Source organism: Clarias gariepinus, chromosome 15 (genome assembly GCF_024256425.1).
Source record: "Clarias gariepinus isolate MV-2021 ecotype Netherlands chromosome 15, CGAR_prim_01v2, whole genome shotgun sequence".
NCBI classification, from domain to species: domain Eukaryota; kingdom Metazoa; phylum Chordata; class Actinopteri; order Siluriformes; family Clariidae; genus Clarias; species Clarias gariepinus.
This window is the reverse complement of record NC_071114.1, coordinates 25,739,546-25,757,600: the sequence shown is the minus strand read 5'-3', so window position 1 is coordinate 25,757,600 and position 18,055 is coordinate 25,739,546. Positions and strand designations below refer to the sequence as shown.

Sequence of the window (18,055 nt, the reverse complement as noted above, 5' to 3'; positions counted from 1 at the left end):
AGCTGATTGCTTCTTCTTAGGTTAACTTCCCTAACTTTGGAAACAGTCAGAGTGTCCAGTAGCTTATATCGCCATCTTGTGGACTGAGCTTGATCACCTCCACTGGTGCGCAACAGTGAACGTTTATATATTGTATATATTTACCGGAGTTGGTGCCGTCTGGTCCAGACGTTGTCTTTTGCATTCGTGTGCTTGCGGACATCATATTTCAGGCCTAAAAATGACTTAAGCGTTAATGTTTAGTCTATTTAGGATTTTGTAACTCTCTTGTTCAATATTTAACCACGTTAAACTATAAGGATGGAGTATCCCTGCCTTAAAATCCAAAGAATTCCATATCTACTTTTTGCAATGCTTATTTGTGCAGTCAGGCTTTAGAACCCTCAAGGCTGTTGAGTTCAGTCATGTATTTGCAAATACATCAAAATGTTAACTATTAGGTCTACTTTTCTTTGACTATGAACCCTGTTATCACTGTTTACCCTAGAAAGAATGTTCAACAGTATGTTGTCCATTAACCAGAGTCTTTTCGAACAAAGGTTGAGGCAGTGCTCATATTTGAAACATGACGAGAACCGTCACAAATCCTGCTGTTGTTGCTTTTTAAAAACAATTGCATTATTTTTTCCATGTAATTATCTGTCTCCTCCCAAGATCATAGTCTTGTGTGCAGGAATGGAATCTCCCCTTTGATCCAGGGTGTTTGGTTAAGGTGTGTTGGCTTATCACTCCACCAAATTTACATGTGTTCTCAGGCACCATGTCTGCATATGCCGTCCAAATAAAGTCCCAAGAATGAAGAACTTAAACAGGGCTAAGAATGAAGATATTCCCTGTTCGATTTTTGTAACCGATTTACTTTGATGAAAAATAACTCTTCAAAACTTTTCACTCAGGTTTAAGGCTTTGTATCAAGATCTGAACCAGACTATTAATGCTGCCAGTGACACAGAGGACCTGCGGTGGTGGAGGAACACACACGGACCTGGAATGAGCATGAACTGGCCTCAGTTTGAGGTAAAGTATTAAACTGGCCCTAGGTTACCATGATCTAGCCCCAATCTGACAAAGTTATTGAACTGCTACCAGTTTAAGCTGAACTTTTGAGCCTGCCCCAATCAGCCAGCAACAGTGTACTGGTTTCAGTATTGGGTACATTTTTGAACTGGCCTGTTTTTAAACTGGCCCCAGTATGATCCGCGTCGGTTAGCCGGACCCAGTATGAGCCGGGTCGGTTAGCTAGTTTTAACTATACAACAGTACTGTATACTGGTCCCAGTATGAGGTATAATGTTCTCGGCCCAATTCAAGATACAGTATTTCTTCTCGCTTTGAGATTTTGAAGTGCTGTTGGAGAATCAACACTGAATTGGACCCAGTGTAAAATTCTGTTTTGAAGTGGCCCCAGTTTAAGATACAAAAACTGCAGTCAACTGGTCCCAGGTTAAGGTTCAGTGGTTAAATTGGCATGCATAATATAGAACTAACCCCAGTTTGGTATAAATAGTGAACAATAAGGTGGCCTCATTGGTCACAGTACAGTGTGGAAGGTTTAATATCAGTTCAGAGATGTGGCTGGTCTGATGTAAAAGCCTGAATTCTTCTTCTATATGATACGTACATATATAGTGGACTAACCAACCCCCACAGTTTGAGATGGATCCAGTTGTAGTTTCCCCCTGTAAAGCCCATTTGTTTTATAGTCTTTTGTGTACCTATAAATGTCAGAACTCTAACTTTCTAACATTTGCTTAGCCAAGAGATATGACATTTCCAGTAGAAGCCCCACAATGTATCTGTGTGCAAGCTGTCATCGGTTGAGCCTTCCTGACTATGAGCCCTGGACGTAGTGAATCCTAATGGGCTGATGGTGAATGCTCTGTTGTTTCCATGGCCCACGGATGGCTTGTGGAATGTGGGATCCTTCTCTCTGTGCCAAAACTCCCTTTTCCATACGCTGGTCCAACTTTTATTTATTCTCAGCCCCCCCTTGAGGATTTATTTTTTTCTCTCCACCAACACCACAGTTAAAGCTAAGTTGGACCTGAATGTTATCTTTTGACTAACGCTTAATCAAACCGTTAGGGCTTCTTGGACGAGTCAAGAAGAACATGTCAATAAGACTCTTAGGACTTCATCCCTCTTTCTTTCCATGAACACTAAAGCTATTTGTGCAACAGAGGGGCCTACCATGTGCCACCCTGATAAGTTACAGACAGTGTTTGCAATGGGTCACGTTAGGACTGGATTCTATTTTCATGCTTTATTGGTGGTTAAATAGACCGACCCCTGGTTGTTATTTATATTTGTGGAGGGTGTTAAGATATTTACAGTATTCTTAATATGTGTTTCGCGCACACTTTTTCAGGAATGGTCTCCAGAGACCAACCGCTCGATCAGCCGCAAAGATAGGAACAGCCGAATGGATGACGTCACCTTGACCAACATCGTCTCCGCTGCTGATGATGCACCTCAGACTCCACCAGATACTATCCGGTAACGCATCCAGGAATTTCCAGTTTGTCTTGATGCAAATCTTTTTCGCAATGATTTCTCTTAGATTTTTTTTTAAATATATTTGGTAATAGAAATGCTTACCCGGAGAGCTCTAAGATTATAGCTATAAGGTGCTAGGTTTATTCCTAAAGCTCCTTTAGTGCTCATTAACCTTTTAACTGGAGCGGTGTCGACTCTTTTTGCTATCCGATTACTTATCTTATTCACCCTGCTGGTAGTGGTAGTAGTCCGAAAGCTAAGGCAATATTCAGCGCAGTATCTGTGTGCTTGCATGGTGGTATATTAACTACTAATAATTTAAGCTGATCTAGAGAATAGTTCGTTCCTAATATCTAAAGTCAAGCTGGGTGTCAATATCTGTGGCACTGCAAGCACCAGAGGTTAAGATACTTAATATCAGTGTGTCTTTTATGGCCATCTGATTATCAGAGGACAACAGAAGCACATGGCTTTGCAACAGCATTTAACGTTACACATTCTGGTACGTGATGTAATGAGTTTAACAATAGGGGACATATATTTTCTGTTCTTAAAAGGATTTTCTATAATGCACTATTTAGCATGCAGTCTAGGAAATTAAACACAGTGCTCCGAATTCTTGCATTTTTACGTACATAAGAAAGAAATCAAAAGGCCAATGACTTTTCCTTGCTATTCATAGTTCATAGTGTCTAGTGGTTCACAGCGACTAAGAACTTGTATTATTGAGCATATTCACATCGCAGGGCAATGCTAGAATCCGTGTCCTCCAGATCATGTTTAGATTTTACGAGGCTAGCACAGTAATAGAGTCTGTTCTGCATTATGGAATTACAAAGCTGTTTCAGAAACCTTAAACTCAAAGCTCCAAGCTTGAGTTCTGTTACGACTGCAAGAAAGATGATGGGCGAGTTCACACTCCTCACTCTCTGAGATATTTTTGAACAGTCTCATTCATCAGACCGACAGGATCCTCTCTGATCCGTCTCATGTGTCGGATTCTAAATGGAGCTCCTGATTTGTGAAAGGACATATCGGGTCCCCTTGTGGAAGCACGATTGTTATCAGGGCTGCAAATTGCTCACTTTTCTATCTTTACTATCACTTGATAGTCGAACAGGTTATCAATCAATAACTGGTTAATAATTACCGGTAATCAGGTGCACATTTCCTCCTTAGTTTAAGTCTTATTAAAACAGTAGCACAATCCAGTCTTTCTCCTGTGCTGATTTATTTATGGCGGCCCGCCTCAGTATCAATATTGACCACCACATATAAATCGTCTGCTTTGTTATTATTGAAATTGTTCAAATTCCTATGTAATTAATTGTATGCAGCGCATTGATTTATTTTTATTTTTTTAGTTTTTCTCTCTATATTACAGTATATACAGCTTTATTTGTGAATAACCCTATCCCATCGCATGCACGTCAGCTATGCTGGTGAAGCGCTTATGAAACGCTTGCAAATGTTTAACGGTTAATAAAAAGCTAATTTATTAAAAAACTTGGGATAGTGACCACGGACTGTTATTGTTCTTTGATCCTGTACATTTTTTTTCACATTGCTTTGTCTTTGATGTTGTTAGAATAAACCATCCAATGATCACTATTTGGCTATTTAGTCTTTGTCACATCTGTAACATCTGTTTTTTTTTACACAGCGCTGCCAAGGATTACTCCTCGGACTGGTCTGATGAAGAGAGCCCCAAGAAGTACATAGCAGCGAACGGAGTCGAGCTCGAAGAGGAGGAGGAGAAGGTAGCGGGTGTGCGCGTTAGAGCACTGTATGATTACACTGGCCAAGAATCTGATGAGCTGACTTTTAAAGCAGGTATTAATCCCTACTAATGCTTATTAATGGCACACACACACGTGTACAGTACATACACACATGCACCACCAGCATGATATACGGCGTGTAGAGAGGTGGGATTCGTCTAAACGCTCTTCCTTCATGTTAGTCGGAGTAGAAGATCAACAACGAACCGGATAAAGCTACTGTTTATAATCGGTTGATCTTTCTGACTGACGACGGATATGTGGGACAGAGCTGGACAAATCTGAGCATGAGTGTTTTTATGAGATTCAGACTTAAAAGGATATTATAATCCAGGTTTTCCTAAAGCTAATCAATCTAGGAAAGCATCCGTGACTGGACAGATTGCCAAGATTGATGAGTGAGGAAATCCTTGTGTGTCCTTTTATTGCCCTACAGTTATCTGATAATCTCACTGATGCACAAAAGCATGGTTTAACTTTGAATGTATGGGTTTTCAGAGTGGATCACCTTGCTTAAGACTACCAGCGAAAGTAGCATGTCAGATTCCTCACACCCGCTCATACAGTGCAACCCCAGTCGTGCGACTTCATATCTGATATATTTACAAATTTGGGGTTACGTGTGATATTACAGCTTCCGGTGGTGTAAGATCTTTCCTCCTTCAGCAGCCATAAGAAAATGAAACTGTTCACAGTGTAATCATGATCCTTTTTAGCCACGTCATTGCAGTGTCATGATTCACAATGTACTGTAATTATCAAGCCTTGATTCTGAAGACACCTCTGCCACCTGCTGGTGGCTTCACAGTCACACTGTAGTTAAACAATAACAATAACTGGTTCATCAGAAAGACGAAAATTCTAGAGACTATTGAACCACCATGCACAGGAGCAGCTCAGAATATAAGTACTAGTTATGACAAGGTTATGAGTTCAAATATCAATACTCTCAAAGAACCATTACAAAGCTATGAAACGCAAAAGATCAATGTTCGTGCATGGATTGTATTCTGCGACTGGATCACTTATGTCCTAGTGATTAAGGGATTTGCAAAAGAGATGCTTGTGAACCATATTATGCTTCCGTGAAGAGTTTGTTCAATCCCGAACTGCTTTATCCTGTATAGAGGGTCCCGGGAGCATGGAGCCTATCCTAGGAGACTTTTGGCACCCTATCCAGTATGTACCCTGCCTTGTGCCCTGTCATTGCAGAATAAACACACAGAGACACATGCTCCTTCACATGCACCTGGAGGAAACCTATCAAGCACGGGTAGAACATGCAAACTCCAGGCACACAGTCCCGAGGCGAGAATCGAACCATCGTCCTTGGAGGTGCAAGGCCACTAAGCCACTGTGCTGCCTATGCACAAATCATTTAACCAGAAAATACCTTGTTTTTACATTTGCAAAGTGATTATGCCCACTTTAAAGTGTTTAATCTGCTGGAAATACAAGAAGTATTTTTCTCCAACTTTGAGCTTATGCTAGGTTTTTCAACTTTTCCAACAAATTCTTTCCACTGCATTATGATTGGTTACCAAACCTCATTTATGATTGATTAGATTGCTTAATACAGGAACTGTAAGTTGTGAGCCCTGCAGTGCAATTTCCTCAGCTAGAGACGTAGTGGATGAAAGTCTAAAGTAAACACAGCTGGTTCTCATGGAGTTTACCAATCGGGAATGGAAGGAAAATTTCCCTAATGGAAACTTGTCACTTCTGCGTCGCAACCCTGCGCAGAAAGTATATATTTATACCAATGAGGGAGAAAAACGAGCTGAAATAAGAGTAGAATGTGATTTATACAATAATGAACGGATTATCAAAAGTTTACACCCCCTCGCTTATTTCGATTGTGAAAGTGGATGTATCGGGGTTCATGTAAATGCACCTAATGACCCTGACCAGGATTAAACTCAACTCAACCTAATTCGACAACACCTAAACACACCCACTGAACCACGGTAATGATTAGAATAGTTGAATCAGCTGTGTTTAAGCAGAAGAATCACCAAATTGTGTTGGACACTGGCCCTCCAAAACTAGAGTAGAAGAATCCTGTCCTAGAGGAATGAATAAGTATATTAAACTCGTCCAACACACTCCCATATTCCTCAACACAGCCTTTGTCCATTAAGCTCCCTAACTGGCCATCTGCTTCCATCTGCTTGTGAATTACAGCTGCCTGCTTCTGCAAACCTTTTGTTGAGTCTCAGTCTGGGATTCTCATATTCCAGACCTGAAGAAACCTCAAATTCTCAATTCCAGTCCTGGGATTCGGTGTAATGCTTAAAAAAAAAACTTAAAAAAAATGGGTGTGATCCGGGCTAGGGCACTTTTCATAAACCCCTGAACACGTTCTTAAAGTTACACGTGGGCCTGATTTGGTTAAAATTGAAGTATGAATCCCTTAGATAGTTTTGTAACCGTGTGAAATTAATCATCAGCGTTACTTTTCCAAGCCTCAGACGGAGTTGGACACTTCTGTAAACAAAACGAATATCTATTTTATAAAGAACAGATGGACTTGGCAGTAAAAAGTCCCCAACTCTGACACCAATTTAATTTAGCATTTGCCATTTCCTTAATCTCATTTTGTAAACTTGCTGAGGCAAAAAATAAAAAAAGCCAAAATCTTTTTCAGGCATGCTCCCAAGTGGTGCAATAAAAATAGCTACGGTTTGGAGATCAAGGGTAAACATACTGCCGAGCCCACAGCACAAAAGTCTGAGAAAGCAAACCTGGCTGTGCCCATCGATCGCTCTGATGCTTACCAATCATGGCCGTCTCTAAGCTTATTTAACACACAACAGGGGCCTGGTTTTTATTTTTATTTTTTGCTACCCTGTGATTAAATAATATGCAGCACAAAAAGTGCAGTTGGTGCCTTGATGTGTTTCAGAGGAATCGTGATCTCTTCTTTTTTCACATCCCAGATTGAAAGCTGTTGTATGATTGAAGAGAGCTGGATAATATATGAGGATTGCTCAACAATAAATTGGGGAGAAAAGATGGAAAAATGAAACGAACAAAAAAAATAAAGAAAGAAATAAAATGACAGTACACAAGGTTGATGCATCGGTTATTGACATACTATATTTATAAACATACTATATTTATAAACATACCATATTTTGAGCAACATATTTTACAACATTACTTTAAGGTGCTTTATTTAGTTATATATTTTATATATATACAGTGTGTGTATATATGTGTGTATGTATGTATATGTTTTCATCATAGATTCATTCTAAACGCATTAAATTCATCTATTGAGAATCGGTAGCACAAGTCAAATGTGGTAGTATGACGCACCACAAAAACCAAAGCATCCACTTTAAATGGTTTTATTTCCAGGAAAAAACAAGCAGTAATGGTTCAGCACAGGTTGTGCAGACGGTTCTGAAAATAACTCCGGGTCGATCAGCTTTTCCATGGTGTCCAAGTAGATCAGTCTGGAATACTGTAACTCTTACTGATCACAAACGGTAGCTCAATTCATTTCAAAGTTAAAAGCAATGCAGGAGCTTAACGCAGTCTGTGATTGACAGGTGAAGAGTTGATGAAGCTGGGAGAGGAGGACGAGCAGGGCTGGTGCAAAGGGCAGCTGGAAAGCGGCGAGGTGGGCCTCTACCCTGCTAACTACGTCCAAATCATCGGCTCCTGATGACCCAACAAGACACCCCCCCCCCCCCCCCCGCCACCACCCCACCCCACCTTCCTCGAGAAGGCCTCATCATCACTGAACTGATCACACTGAACTGTGCCAGCTGGGCCCGTCTGACGCTCTGGAGGCCCTGCTAGCCATCACTACATTTACAGGAACCACAAAAAGAGAAAAACTTATATAAATTGTTGAGAAATTTAGGATCATGGTGCCATGGCCTAATTCGTGGCTTTGTGAAAGACTTTATAGGTACAGTGCCTTTTTTTTTCTAGAAGAATGGACAGAAATAAAGCTGAAGAGTTAAAAGTACTATCACCACACTCACCACGCTTGTTACAGCCTTTTTCGCTTCTCTAAAGGGATAAATGTATTTGCTTTTCTGATGTATCCTGGGGCTGCATCTACACTATGGGAGGTCGGTTTACATCCTGTACTTGAGAATTTCAGATGTATCAGAAATCATCGCAAGTATTTATTTCAAGCAGATCAAGTTGATTTTTTTGTTTAGTTTTTTTTCATGTACATATATATAATATATTTTCTTTAACAGCTTAAGTACTTGGAGGGCAACTGGGCTGCACATAGTTAAACATCGCTGTAGGATTCCTGAAAGTATTGGCGTTGGTTTTCTAACCTTTCTTTGTAAACGTGAACGTTTTGTGGATTTGTATAATGCGAGAAAGTTAAGGATCAAAACGGGCTCTGTAAGACCAGATAATTTTGACAGGTCCTAAAGGAATTTCTATTTTTTTGAAGCAGAGGATGCGTAAATCGAATAGATCTTTTAGTTGTATTTTTAATTTTATTTTCTGTTTTTAATTAAAAGCACCATTAAAGACTCAGACCAATGACTTATGTGAGGTTATCTGAGCAGCGCATGTTTGTGTGTGTGTGTGTGTGTATGTATGTATATCTCTGTTTGCTTGTCTGTACAGACTGTGCGAGTGTCAGACGATATAAAAGTGATCCTGGTTTCCGCATCTATGACTGACACCTAACATTTATCTACTGTATCAACCTGTACTAATCAGTGTAAAAAAATCCAAATAAACACAGATGAGCTGGTTATTTAATGTGTGTTGTCACTAAAGACTACATGGTTTAATTTTGTTCTCCTACATTAGGGTCGCAAATTTAGCTTATTATAATGGCTGATGGCCGACTCCACGCTAGGGCTAGTGTTCACAAAGCTTCTTGGAGTTTTCTTAGAGAGCTCCTATCTTAGTGTAAAAGTCCTAGCTGGGAGTCCTAGTCTAAAAGTGACTTAGGAAATTTCTCAAAACAACTCTGAGTAAGGCAAATACGAAAACCTCTATCTTAGCGAGGATGTGTGGTTGACCCCGTTGATCGGGATGACGCAGCAATTCAAGGACTGTGATTGGTCCATAGAAAATGTGTAAAGGTCTTAAAATGTGCTCTTTGTGAAAATTGAATATATGATGGTAGAATAGACCGTGAAATCATAATGTTCGTATATAAATATATATACTAAAAATAGAATAAATTGTATGATCATGACAAGAGGCTACTTTATGCAAAGTCTTTGTTTCAGGCTAAATATAGTTCATTAAAAAAGCTAGATGTTGAAAATGTGTCTACTTTTGAAGCAACCCATTTCAACACAGAAGTTACTTTATTAACGTTCTTCCATTTATTTATCATACTGATTTTATTACTTGCAATCCATTTCGGATTGATGGGAGCAAAAGGGCTCAGCTTTTACCAATTTACATAAGTGCTCCTCTCTAGTCTTAACAATTTTTACCTTAGGACCTGTTTTTAGGGCTAAGCAGTTTCGTGAATCATTTTTATCTTCACCAGGATTTAGTCGTAAATTTAAGGAGAAATTTTAAGCAAATATCATAATTCTAAAGATTTTCTTAGAATTTTGTCATTAGGAGCAACATTTAGGCTTAAGAAGCTTTGTGAATACAGGCCTGGGTCTAAGGTTCTCAGTAATGGAATCCCACAGGGGATTCGAATACATTGTGAATTAGTTAAACCTAAAAAGGATGCAGTTTAACAGCATGTTGTTGTATAATCAAACTATTTTTTGTGGCGATTTTTTTCAGTGCTAACTTTTACGCCTATGTGCAACACTTTTCCATAATATAATAACCTAAAGAGGGACATTTTTAGCTGTTTTATTTTCTGTATGAGCCTCCAGGGCTTCCTTTGATCTCTCAGGTGAAGTTCCAGGCGCCCCCTACTGGGATTCCTACAAAATAATTCAGTCCTACAAAACTAACATTAAAGCAGTTTCCCTGTGTTACTGTAATAGAGAGAGAATACCTTAGCCATACCTTAGCATATGTTCTGCATGATCTTTTGAGATGCCCCCTACTGGAATTTTTTTTACAAATGTAACTATAATTTAATTTTATGTTATTTAATTTTGCTTACAACATTACTTTGTTCTTTGGCAGTTCAGCAGGGGACGCTACTGAGCAAGGGCAGACTGAGTGTTTACAACTTATTGCTTTTTGAAGTATACTGTCCAATCACATGGCCTTTACTTTATCTATCATATTCAGATCTGCGTTTTTCTTTTAATTATTATTATTTAGCTACAGTCATGTGTAAAAGTTTGCACCCCCTTCTTTAGTTTTCTGTGTGAGTTAAGCCCTGTTCCGAGTGAGAGAGGCAGGTTATAGTCCTGCTTCTGTCGTTTTTGTTTTGGCATGACTGTGGCCGACAACAGGCAAGTTAATAAAAACTCTATTGGCGTACTTGTGGTGTGGTTTCGATAGTGGTGAGACCTACAATATAATACAAATCATATGATCATGCCAGGTTTAAATATTACTCAATCATCATCTATACCACTTTATCCTGCATACAGGGTTGCAGGGGCCTGAAGCCTGTCCCAGGAGACTTGGGGCACGATACACCCTGGACAGGATGCCAGTCCATCGCAGGGCACACACACACACACACACACTACGGACAGTTTGGAAATGCCAATTAGCATAATTTGCAGGTCTTCGGACTGTGGGAGGAAGCTCACCAAGCATGGGAAGAACATGCAACAGACAGGAATCGAACCCAGACCCCCAAGATGTAAGGCGACAGTGCTAACCACTACACCACTGTGCCACCAGTTTAAATATTAAGTATAAACAGACAACAACTTAAAACATTTTTTACCGTGCCATTCATTATTGAACAAAAATGAAAATAATAAAATAATACCCTGTAGATTCTCTATGGGGTCCAATCAAGCACAGGGATACCAGGTGTTGGGTATTAATGGAAAATTAAATTAGCATCTCCATAAAGCTGCTCAGCAGAGGAAAGCAAGAAGTGCTCTAAAACTTCCTGGTAGACAGTTGCACTGTGCTTGGACATGATAAAACACAGTGGACCTACAACCGCAGGTGACAAACAACCAAACCACCACTGACTGTACAAACTTTACAGTGAACCGCAAGCGACTTGGATTCTGTGCCTCTCCACTCTTCCTCCAGACTCTGTGACCTTGTCTTCCAAACGAAATGCAAAAAAAAAATGCAACTTTTATCTGCAAAGAGGACTTTGGCTCATTGAGCAGCAGTTTAGTCCTTTTTGTCCCTAGCCCAGGAAAGGACATTTCTGACGTTGTCCCCTGTTCAAGAGTGACTTGACACAAGGCATGCGACAGCTGTAGTCCTGGATACATCTGTGGGTGGTGGCTCTTGGAGCACTGACTCCAGATGCAGTCCACTGCTTGTGAATCTCCCCCAAATTTTGAATGGTCCTTGTTTCACAATCCTCTCAAGGCTGCAGTTATCCCTGTTGTTTGTGCACTTTTTTCTTCCACAGTTTTCCCTTTTAATCAACTTTCCATTCAAATTTAATTTAATTCAATTTTATTTATATAGCGCTTTTAACAATGGCAGCTTTTTAAAGCAGCTTTTCAACATAAAAAGAAAATTTATGGAAGTGTGTATGAGTGAAAAAAAAAATGTGTTTAGACAATAGAGATTGTCCGTGATGAGCAAGCCAGGGGCGACGGTGGCAAGGAAAAACTCCCTACGTTTAGAAAGGATAACAGGAATTATATAACGACATCATGTGTGTCAGGCTGCTGAAAGTTCAATACGACAGAAGTTGTCCAAGTTATCATGGAGTCCAGTTCAGCACAGGGATGAGTCAACAGGTGCAGAGGGCAGAACGAGGTCTAGATCACTGGAAGCTCAGAAGCAGCATGTGTAGATCAAAACCATCATAAAGAAGAATCCAGCTGGGGGTGGTCCTTCTCTGGATGCCGCAAGATCCTCAAAGGGTTGGCCTCTGCCTACTGGAGCTGGCACAATCTCCAGATGCCCCGGGATGAGTAGAGGAAGGAAGAACAGGTGGAAAAGAATTAGCGTAGATGCCGTTCAGGTTATCAGCAGCACTAGATAGGAGAGTGCATTTAGATATACTAGAGTGCTTGGATAAAGCACTTTGTGAACAGCCAGCCTACTGAACCAGACTGAGAGGCCATTTAAAGGCTCAGGAAGTCTTTGCATGTGTATTTAGTTGATTAGAGTGTGACACCATGAGTCTCCAATATCAAACTTTGTTACAATATTCAAATTTTCTGAGATATTAAACTGAGTTTTCATTAGCTGTAAGCCATAATCATCCAAATTAAATACACCAGTCAGTTTATAAGAAATCTATATTATGAGTTTCACTTTTGAATTGAATTACCAAAAATCAACTTTTTGAGGATATTTACCACTTACTGTAATTTCTGTAATTAATTTAACTTGTACAGACCGGACTGTGTTCCAGGCCAGGACACAACAAGCAACAACAAGCAGTGTGTTGGTACACAATGTACGTGTACCTAGTAACAACAATAATAGGTCTACGCCCTGACATTTTTAAGGTTTGCTTAATGAGTGTAATTACATATTACAGACACATTAAGTAACCTGTTACAAGTATGATCATAATACCTTTCTCCAATTAGTTAAAAAAAAAATTGGACTAATTTTAAAGAAGCTATTAAGTTTCCATTTCCTATTTATAATACGACAGCCTGGTCGGAGTTGAGGTGGCTCTGGAGCCTGAACCTCGTTCACGGGTTATGATGCAGGAATTCCACCTGGATGGGACACCAGTCTATCGTAGGACAACCGTTTACATGTACAGCATACTGTATGTCCACGTTGAGGGGCAGTTTGGACAAGGATAATGTGAAATATCGCCGGGACAGTACTCTAAGCTTGGGATCTAATTGAAATTCTTGGAAGTGTCATTTTTTTATTGAGGAATTCAAGGTTTCAGACTATGATGAAAATATGTACTCCTTTTATTTACATACACATGCCATACTGTATATAAGAATACATTCAATTCTTTTGGAACAATATAACTTTTTTTTTAATCTAATGCCACAATTTCCAATTTACAGAGTGAGCTGTTACCATTTTAAGATAATTAGTTCTGTCTAATGTTTTTATAATATTATAATTTTAGCCTAATTTATAATGTTCCACCGGGGTAAAAAAAAAAATCACAAAAGTACCCTTCTTGATTCACAGCTTACCGACCAGCACAACACATACAAATCCCTGTCTGTACTTGAGCAAAGATTTATGTCTGAGTTTTTTTGAAGTGTTATGGAATTACATTTATCCTGGGGAACTGCAAGACAATGTGATGGAATGTCGCTAATACATGTACAAACATTTAACAGGCATGAACATGAAAAACAGATGGACTAAATTTTTTTAAAGCATATTAGCATTCTGGAGCTCTTTCTGCACAACATCAGCCGTATAGTTGAGGCCGCAGTCTCGGAGCGCCCTGATCAGGTCGCCCACTTTGCCCTCCGCTTTGCGCATCTTCTTCCACTCTTTAAACAGTTCTCTCACTTGTTCCTCCAGTTTGCGAGGGTGTTTCTCTTGTATGCCTTCCAGCTTGGCCTCAGGGACTCCCAGTTTGCGTCCATATCGAAGCCAGCTCCTTCCCAGCTCCTTTACGATCACTTCTATCGCACAGTTGATTTTTGCTAGAAAAAAAAAAGACAAAAAACTGAATTGAAATCTTAATGTGTGCGTAAGAGTTTGAAAGTTGTCTGGTTGTGTTATAAATTTTATTGGATGATTCTGCAGGTTTCTATGAAAAGTAACGTAAACCTACTACATGAATAAAGAGCTCAGCTGCAAATCTGAGGACAGGTTATTTATTTATTTAATTACCCACATTACTGAGTACAACAGAGACACTGCTGAGAAAGGCTTTTTCAGTTCTAAAGCTCATTTATATACTAGAACGCTGCTGAAATATTGAACCTGATTGGTCAAAAAGCACTAATTATTTACCATACATTGTTAAATGCTAGTGAAAAACTTAAAAATGATATTATTTTATATTAATATTTACAATTATTATGATGCTTATATTAACGTGCCCTTTTTTTAACTACCCTGCTGATTTTGAAAGTTGTTTGTTTAGTCGTTTGGCCGTGTCCGATTCTTCGTGACCTCATGGATTAGCCTAATCTGCATGTCTTTGGACTGTGGGAGAAAACCAGAGAACATGGAGGAAACCCACCAAGCAGGGGCAGAACTCCATGCACACAGACTTAACAAAGGAATCGAACGCAGGACCTGCCGGCGCAAGGCGACAGCGTTAACCACTTAACACACTTAACCACGGCTTGAGTATAAAAATTTTTTAAGTGTGTTATGGTGCTTTTTATACAGGTAAGGCTTCAGGACAAATTGGCACCTTGCATTTTTTTAAAGAGAGCGAGAGAGAGAGAAAGAGAGAGAGAATGATTGTTTAAATGATAAGTACTAACTTGCCTTGACATAATTGTCTCATGAAAGTAAAATAACATTCATTAAGTCATTTCTTAATAAATTAAGCGCTGCAATTGTAAACAGATCTCTGTAGTATAAGTGGAATAACACACTTCAGGTCGCGCTGTTATACAGTATGAAACTAATAAGCGCTCACTGTAGTGTTATTCTTTACCTGTAGCTGTGTTAGTCCCCACAGTGATGTCAATGTGACACGCAACCACAACTTCTCACAGAACATATGTTAATAACACAACGACAGTTAATAAATTAGCAGCGGGAATTATCATTTTCAGTAGATCATATATATATTTCAGTATAAAATGATTTCCCATGTTTTACTGTGCAGTTTTCCTGTATGTTGTGTTTTTTTTATTCACTAAGAAGTTAGTTTTACTTTTAGGACAAGGGGAAAGTAATTAATATGTTGTGAACTGAATTATGTAGTGAACCACTTCAAGTCCAACGTTTACCACTTGCTGTGCCATTGTGCGCATCCTCACAAACTGTGTCTTATGGTGGTACGGCAGATGCACTGCTTCGGGCTGCAAAGCGCTTGTGAAACATCCCCACAAATCATTGGCACTCAGCTACCATTTACACGAAACATTGCCGGCAAAGGGCGAGAGGCATTATCAAAGATGCCTCTTACCCCAATCATGGACTATTCACCCTTTTCCCTTTGGGCAGATGCTACAGTTGCCTCAGCGCCCGCACAAACAGATCTGTGACTCTTACCGCACTGAGCAGCTGATCATGGCATGTTTACCACTACACTACTGCACTGTAACTGTCTCAATTTTTTATTTGTATATGTTTGCACTTGTGGTAATTGTTGCAGTTCATTTATAATCCTACAGGTGTTCATATATTGGCATGCAGCATGGCGTACTACTGTGTAGTACTGTACAAGCAAATTATTTCAAAACACTCATTCCCCCATAAGAAATAATGGAAACTCAAATTATCCGTTCACTGCTCAAAAAAATTAATACATAAAAGTAATTAATACAAAATATAAAGTAAAAATAAAACAAATTTACCACCACTAAGATTGAGCAGGGGAGAAGATTACCCACAATTTCGCAGCGCAAGAGAGAGAAAACTATTAGCTCAGTTGTGATCATGTGACGCTTGGCGTCAAAACAAGAAGCCAGGAACTAAGGGTAGCTCAGTGGTTAAGGCATTAGACTACGGTTCGGTAGATCCCAGGTTAAAACCCCACAACCACCAAGTTGCCACTGTTGGGCCCTTTAGCAAGGTTCTTAACCCTCAACTGTTCAGATGTGTAATGAGATAAAAAATGTATGTGGTACTCGTAAACCAAGCCTGGTTCATTTTCCAAGTCAAAATTTCTTAAGAATCTTTGCTCGTCTTGCGGAACACTCGCAAACCGAATTACTTGCAATCCGAGGTTCCACTGTATAACGAATCGGGTTATTAATAAAATCGTGATACTTATAAAATCACAATACAAATCAAATCAACACCTAGGTATTACAATTATATCGTATCGACTGGTCTCTGGTGATTCCCATCCCTAGTATATACTGTATCATATAGGTAGTCATATATGTATGTATATGACCTATGTTTCACCTAGGTACAAAAAAAAGAAGTGAATTTTCAGATAAGATCATATAACACTTTTTCATAATACTTTATGCTTCTTATCTCCTGATTCATGCTTTTCTTTTAGATATGCACATGCACATTTATATTTTTACCAGAGGAAAAAAAAACAATACAATCCCATGCCCTTTTATATAGTGTCTGTATCTGTTTTTAATTAAAATATTTTAATGATCTTAAATGTCATTTAGATAAAACTCGGCCAATTTAGATTTCACATGAAAAGTCATAAACCTGAAAAAGTGTATTATTCTAAAATGCAAAATTGTTAAGATCTTGCAATATAAATTTGACATGGTCAGACATGGTCACTACAGGTTATTTAGCTTTTTAAGCTTTTACCAAAAGCAATTTAAGCAACAATTTTTACAGGTCATATGCTTTTAAAAGCTTACACCAATTTTAGTATCATTACTCATAAAGAAATAAGAATCATTTGCATTTTAAACTATTATTGTTTGATGTAAGACAGTATAATGCTATAAAGCACATTTTTTTGTGGGCACATTTAAAATTCTCCCTCAAAGCATCTGAAGTTAACCTTAAGAAATTTTTGGGAAGCAAGATTCGCCATTTCCATGTTGCATAAACTTCACAAGTAGCTTTTTTGGCACACACATTTCCTGTATTATACGTACACCATAAAAAAAATAAAAAAATCAGCACCAACACTTTGTTTTGGCCGATATTGTGTTTATATGAGCAGGATAACTTAATGACTTATCCACTGCTATCCAGTGGCTGCACAGTTATACTGTATATTTATATTTATATATATATATATATATATATATATATATATATATATATATATTTATATATATACCATATCCTACAACCTTCTGTACATTACATTTTGTACATGTACTTTGCACATCGACAATAAATTAAAACCTAACCTAACCTAAAACTTTGTGGCCTGAACTCTAGGCGACTTTTACGGCCACTAGGCTGTACATGCAGTGTTCACCCTAAAAATCGCCGTGTTGATATGAAGTTGACAGATCACAAACCTAGTTCCGCTTCGTCCGGTAAATCCGCTGAGACGGCTTGTCCTTCGTAAATGTCGATTTTTTCCACTAAAGCTTGTTGGCCAATGTTAGTGAGGAGCTCCCTCAAAAGTTCAGTGTTGTCAGGCGCGATTTCTGCTCTTTCGATCAGACACTCAAACAGCTGGATGCCGCTGGTGATCTCCTCACTTTTCTTCTTCCCAATCATTTCTTTACACAGAAATTTGAGTTTCCCTAAATTGTCCTGGCCAAGTCTTTCGGATATATCCAACAGCATAACTTTAAACCTATCCATTTTGCGTGTATGTGTGTTTCAGCAGTTAAGATAAGACGATTATGCAACTTCTGAACTCGTCTTTACCTATCTCACACACACACACACACACCGGGCATTTCCGCTTTCGCTTTAAGTGGTGGATTCAGAAGTTCCCTAATCACACGCTAGGACAGCAACAAAAAAAAAATCCTTTTTAGCTCAGAAAGCAATATCGATAGAGTATCTTTTCTAACGAGTCATAACGAAAAATGTCTGGTGTTCAGGTAGTCAAAAATGAAACTTGAATGAAAAATGAGTAAGTTTCCGGTAAATTGCTCCACCTCATTTCAGTCAAGCACTTTTTTTTTTGCACGAAATTTTCCGAAAGGCGGACCAAGTCACATGACTAGGAAACGTCAACGTTC

The 18,055-nt window shown here is 39.0% G+C and overlaps 2 protein-coding genes across 7 annotated transcripts in view; one reads left to right on the top strand and one right to left on the bottom strand.

Annotated features, from left to right (window-relative positions):
• Window positions 1–9,018, top strand: part of pacsin3 (protein kinase C and casein kinase substrate in neurons 3) — a 34,189-nt gene extending 25,171 nt beyond the window's left edge. For 5 of the 6 annotated variants that reach the window (XM_053513273.1, XM_053513271.1, XM_053513272.1 and 2 more), the window contains 4 exons: window positions 897–1,017; window positions 2,369–2,496; window positions 4,160–4,329; window positions 7,835–9,018. In XM_053513273.1, the coding sequence (XP_053369248.1) occupies window positions 897–1,017; window positions 2,369–2,496; window positions 4,160–4,329; window positions 7,835–7,950 (535 nt within the window). In that variant the 3' untranslated portion in view covers window positions 7,951–9,018. The remainder of the gene's footprint in view (window positions 1–896; window positions 1,018–2,368; window positions 2,497–4,159; window positions 4,330–7,834) is intronic. The other variant, XM_053513276.1, reaches the window with a different exon arrangement.
• Window positions 9,019–13,533: 4,515 nt separating this feature from the next.
• fadd (Fas (tnfrsf6)-associated via death domain) lies at window positions 13,534–17,998 on the bottom strand. The gene is made up of 2 exons (XM_053513256.1): window positions 17,378–17,998; window positions 13,534–13,936 (listed from the first exon to the last, which is right to left on the bottom strand). The coding sequence occupies exons 1-2, from the start codon at window positions 17,667–17,669 to the stop codon at window positions 13,656–13,658; spliced, it is 573 nt and encodes a 190-aa protein (XP_053369231.1). The 5' UTR covers window positions 17,670–17,998; the 3' UTR covers window positions 13,534–13,655.
• Between the last annotated feature and the right edge of the window lie 57 nt (window positions 17,999–18,055).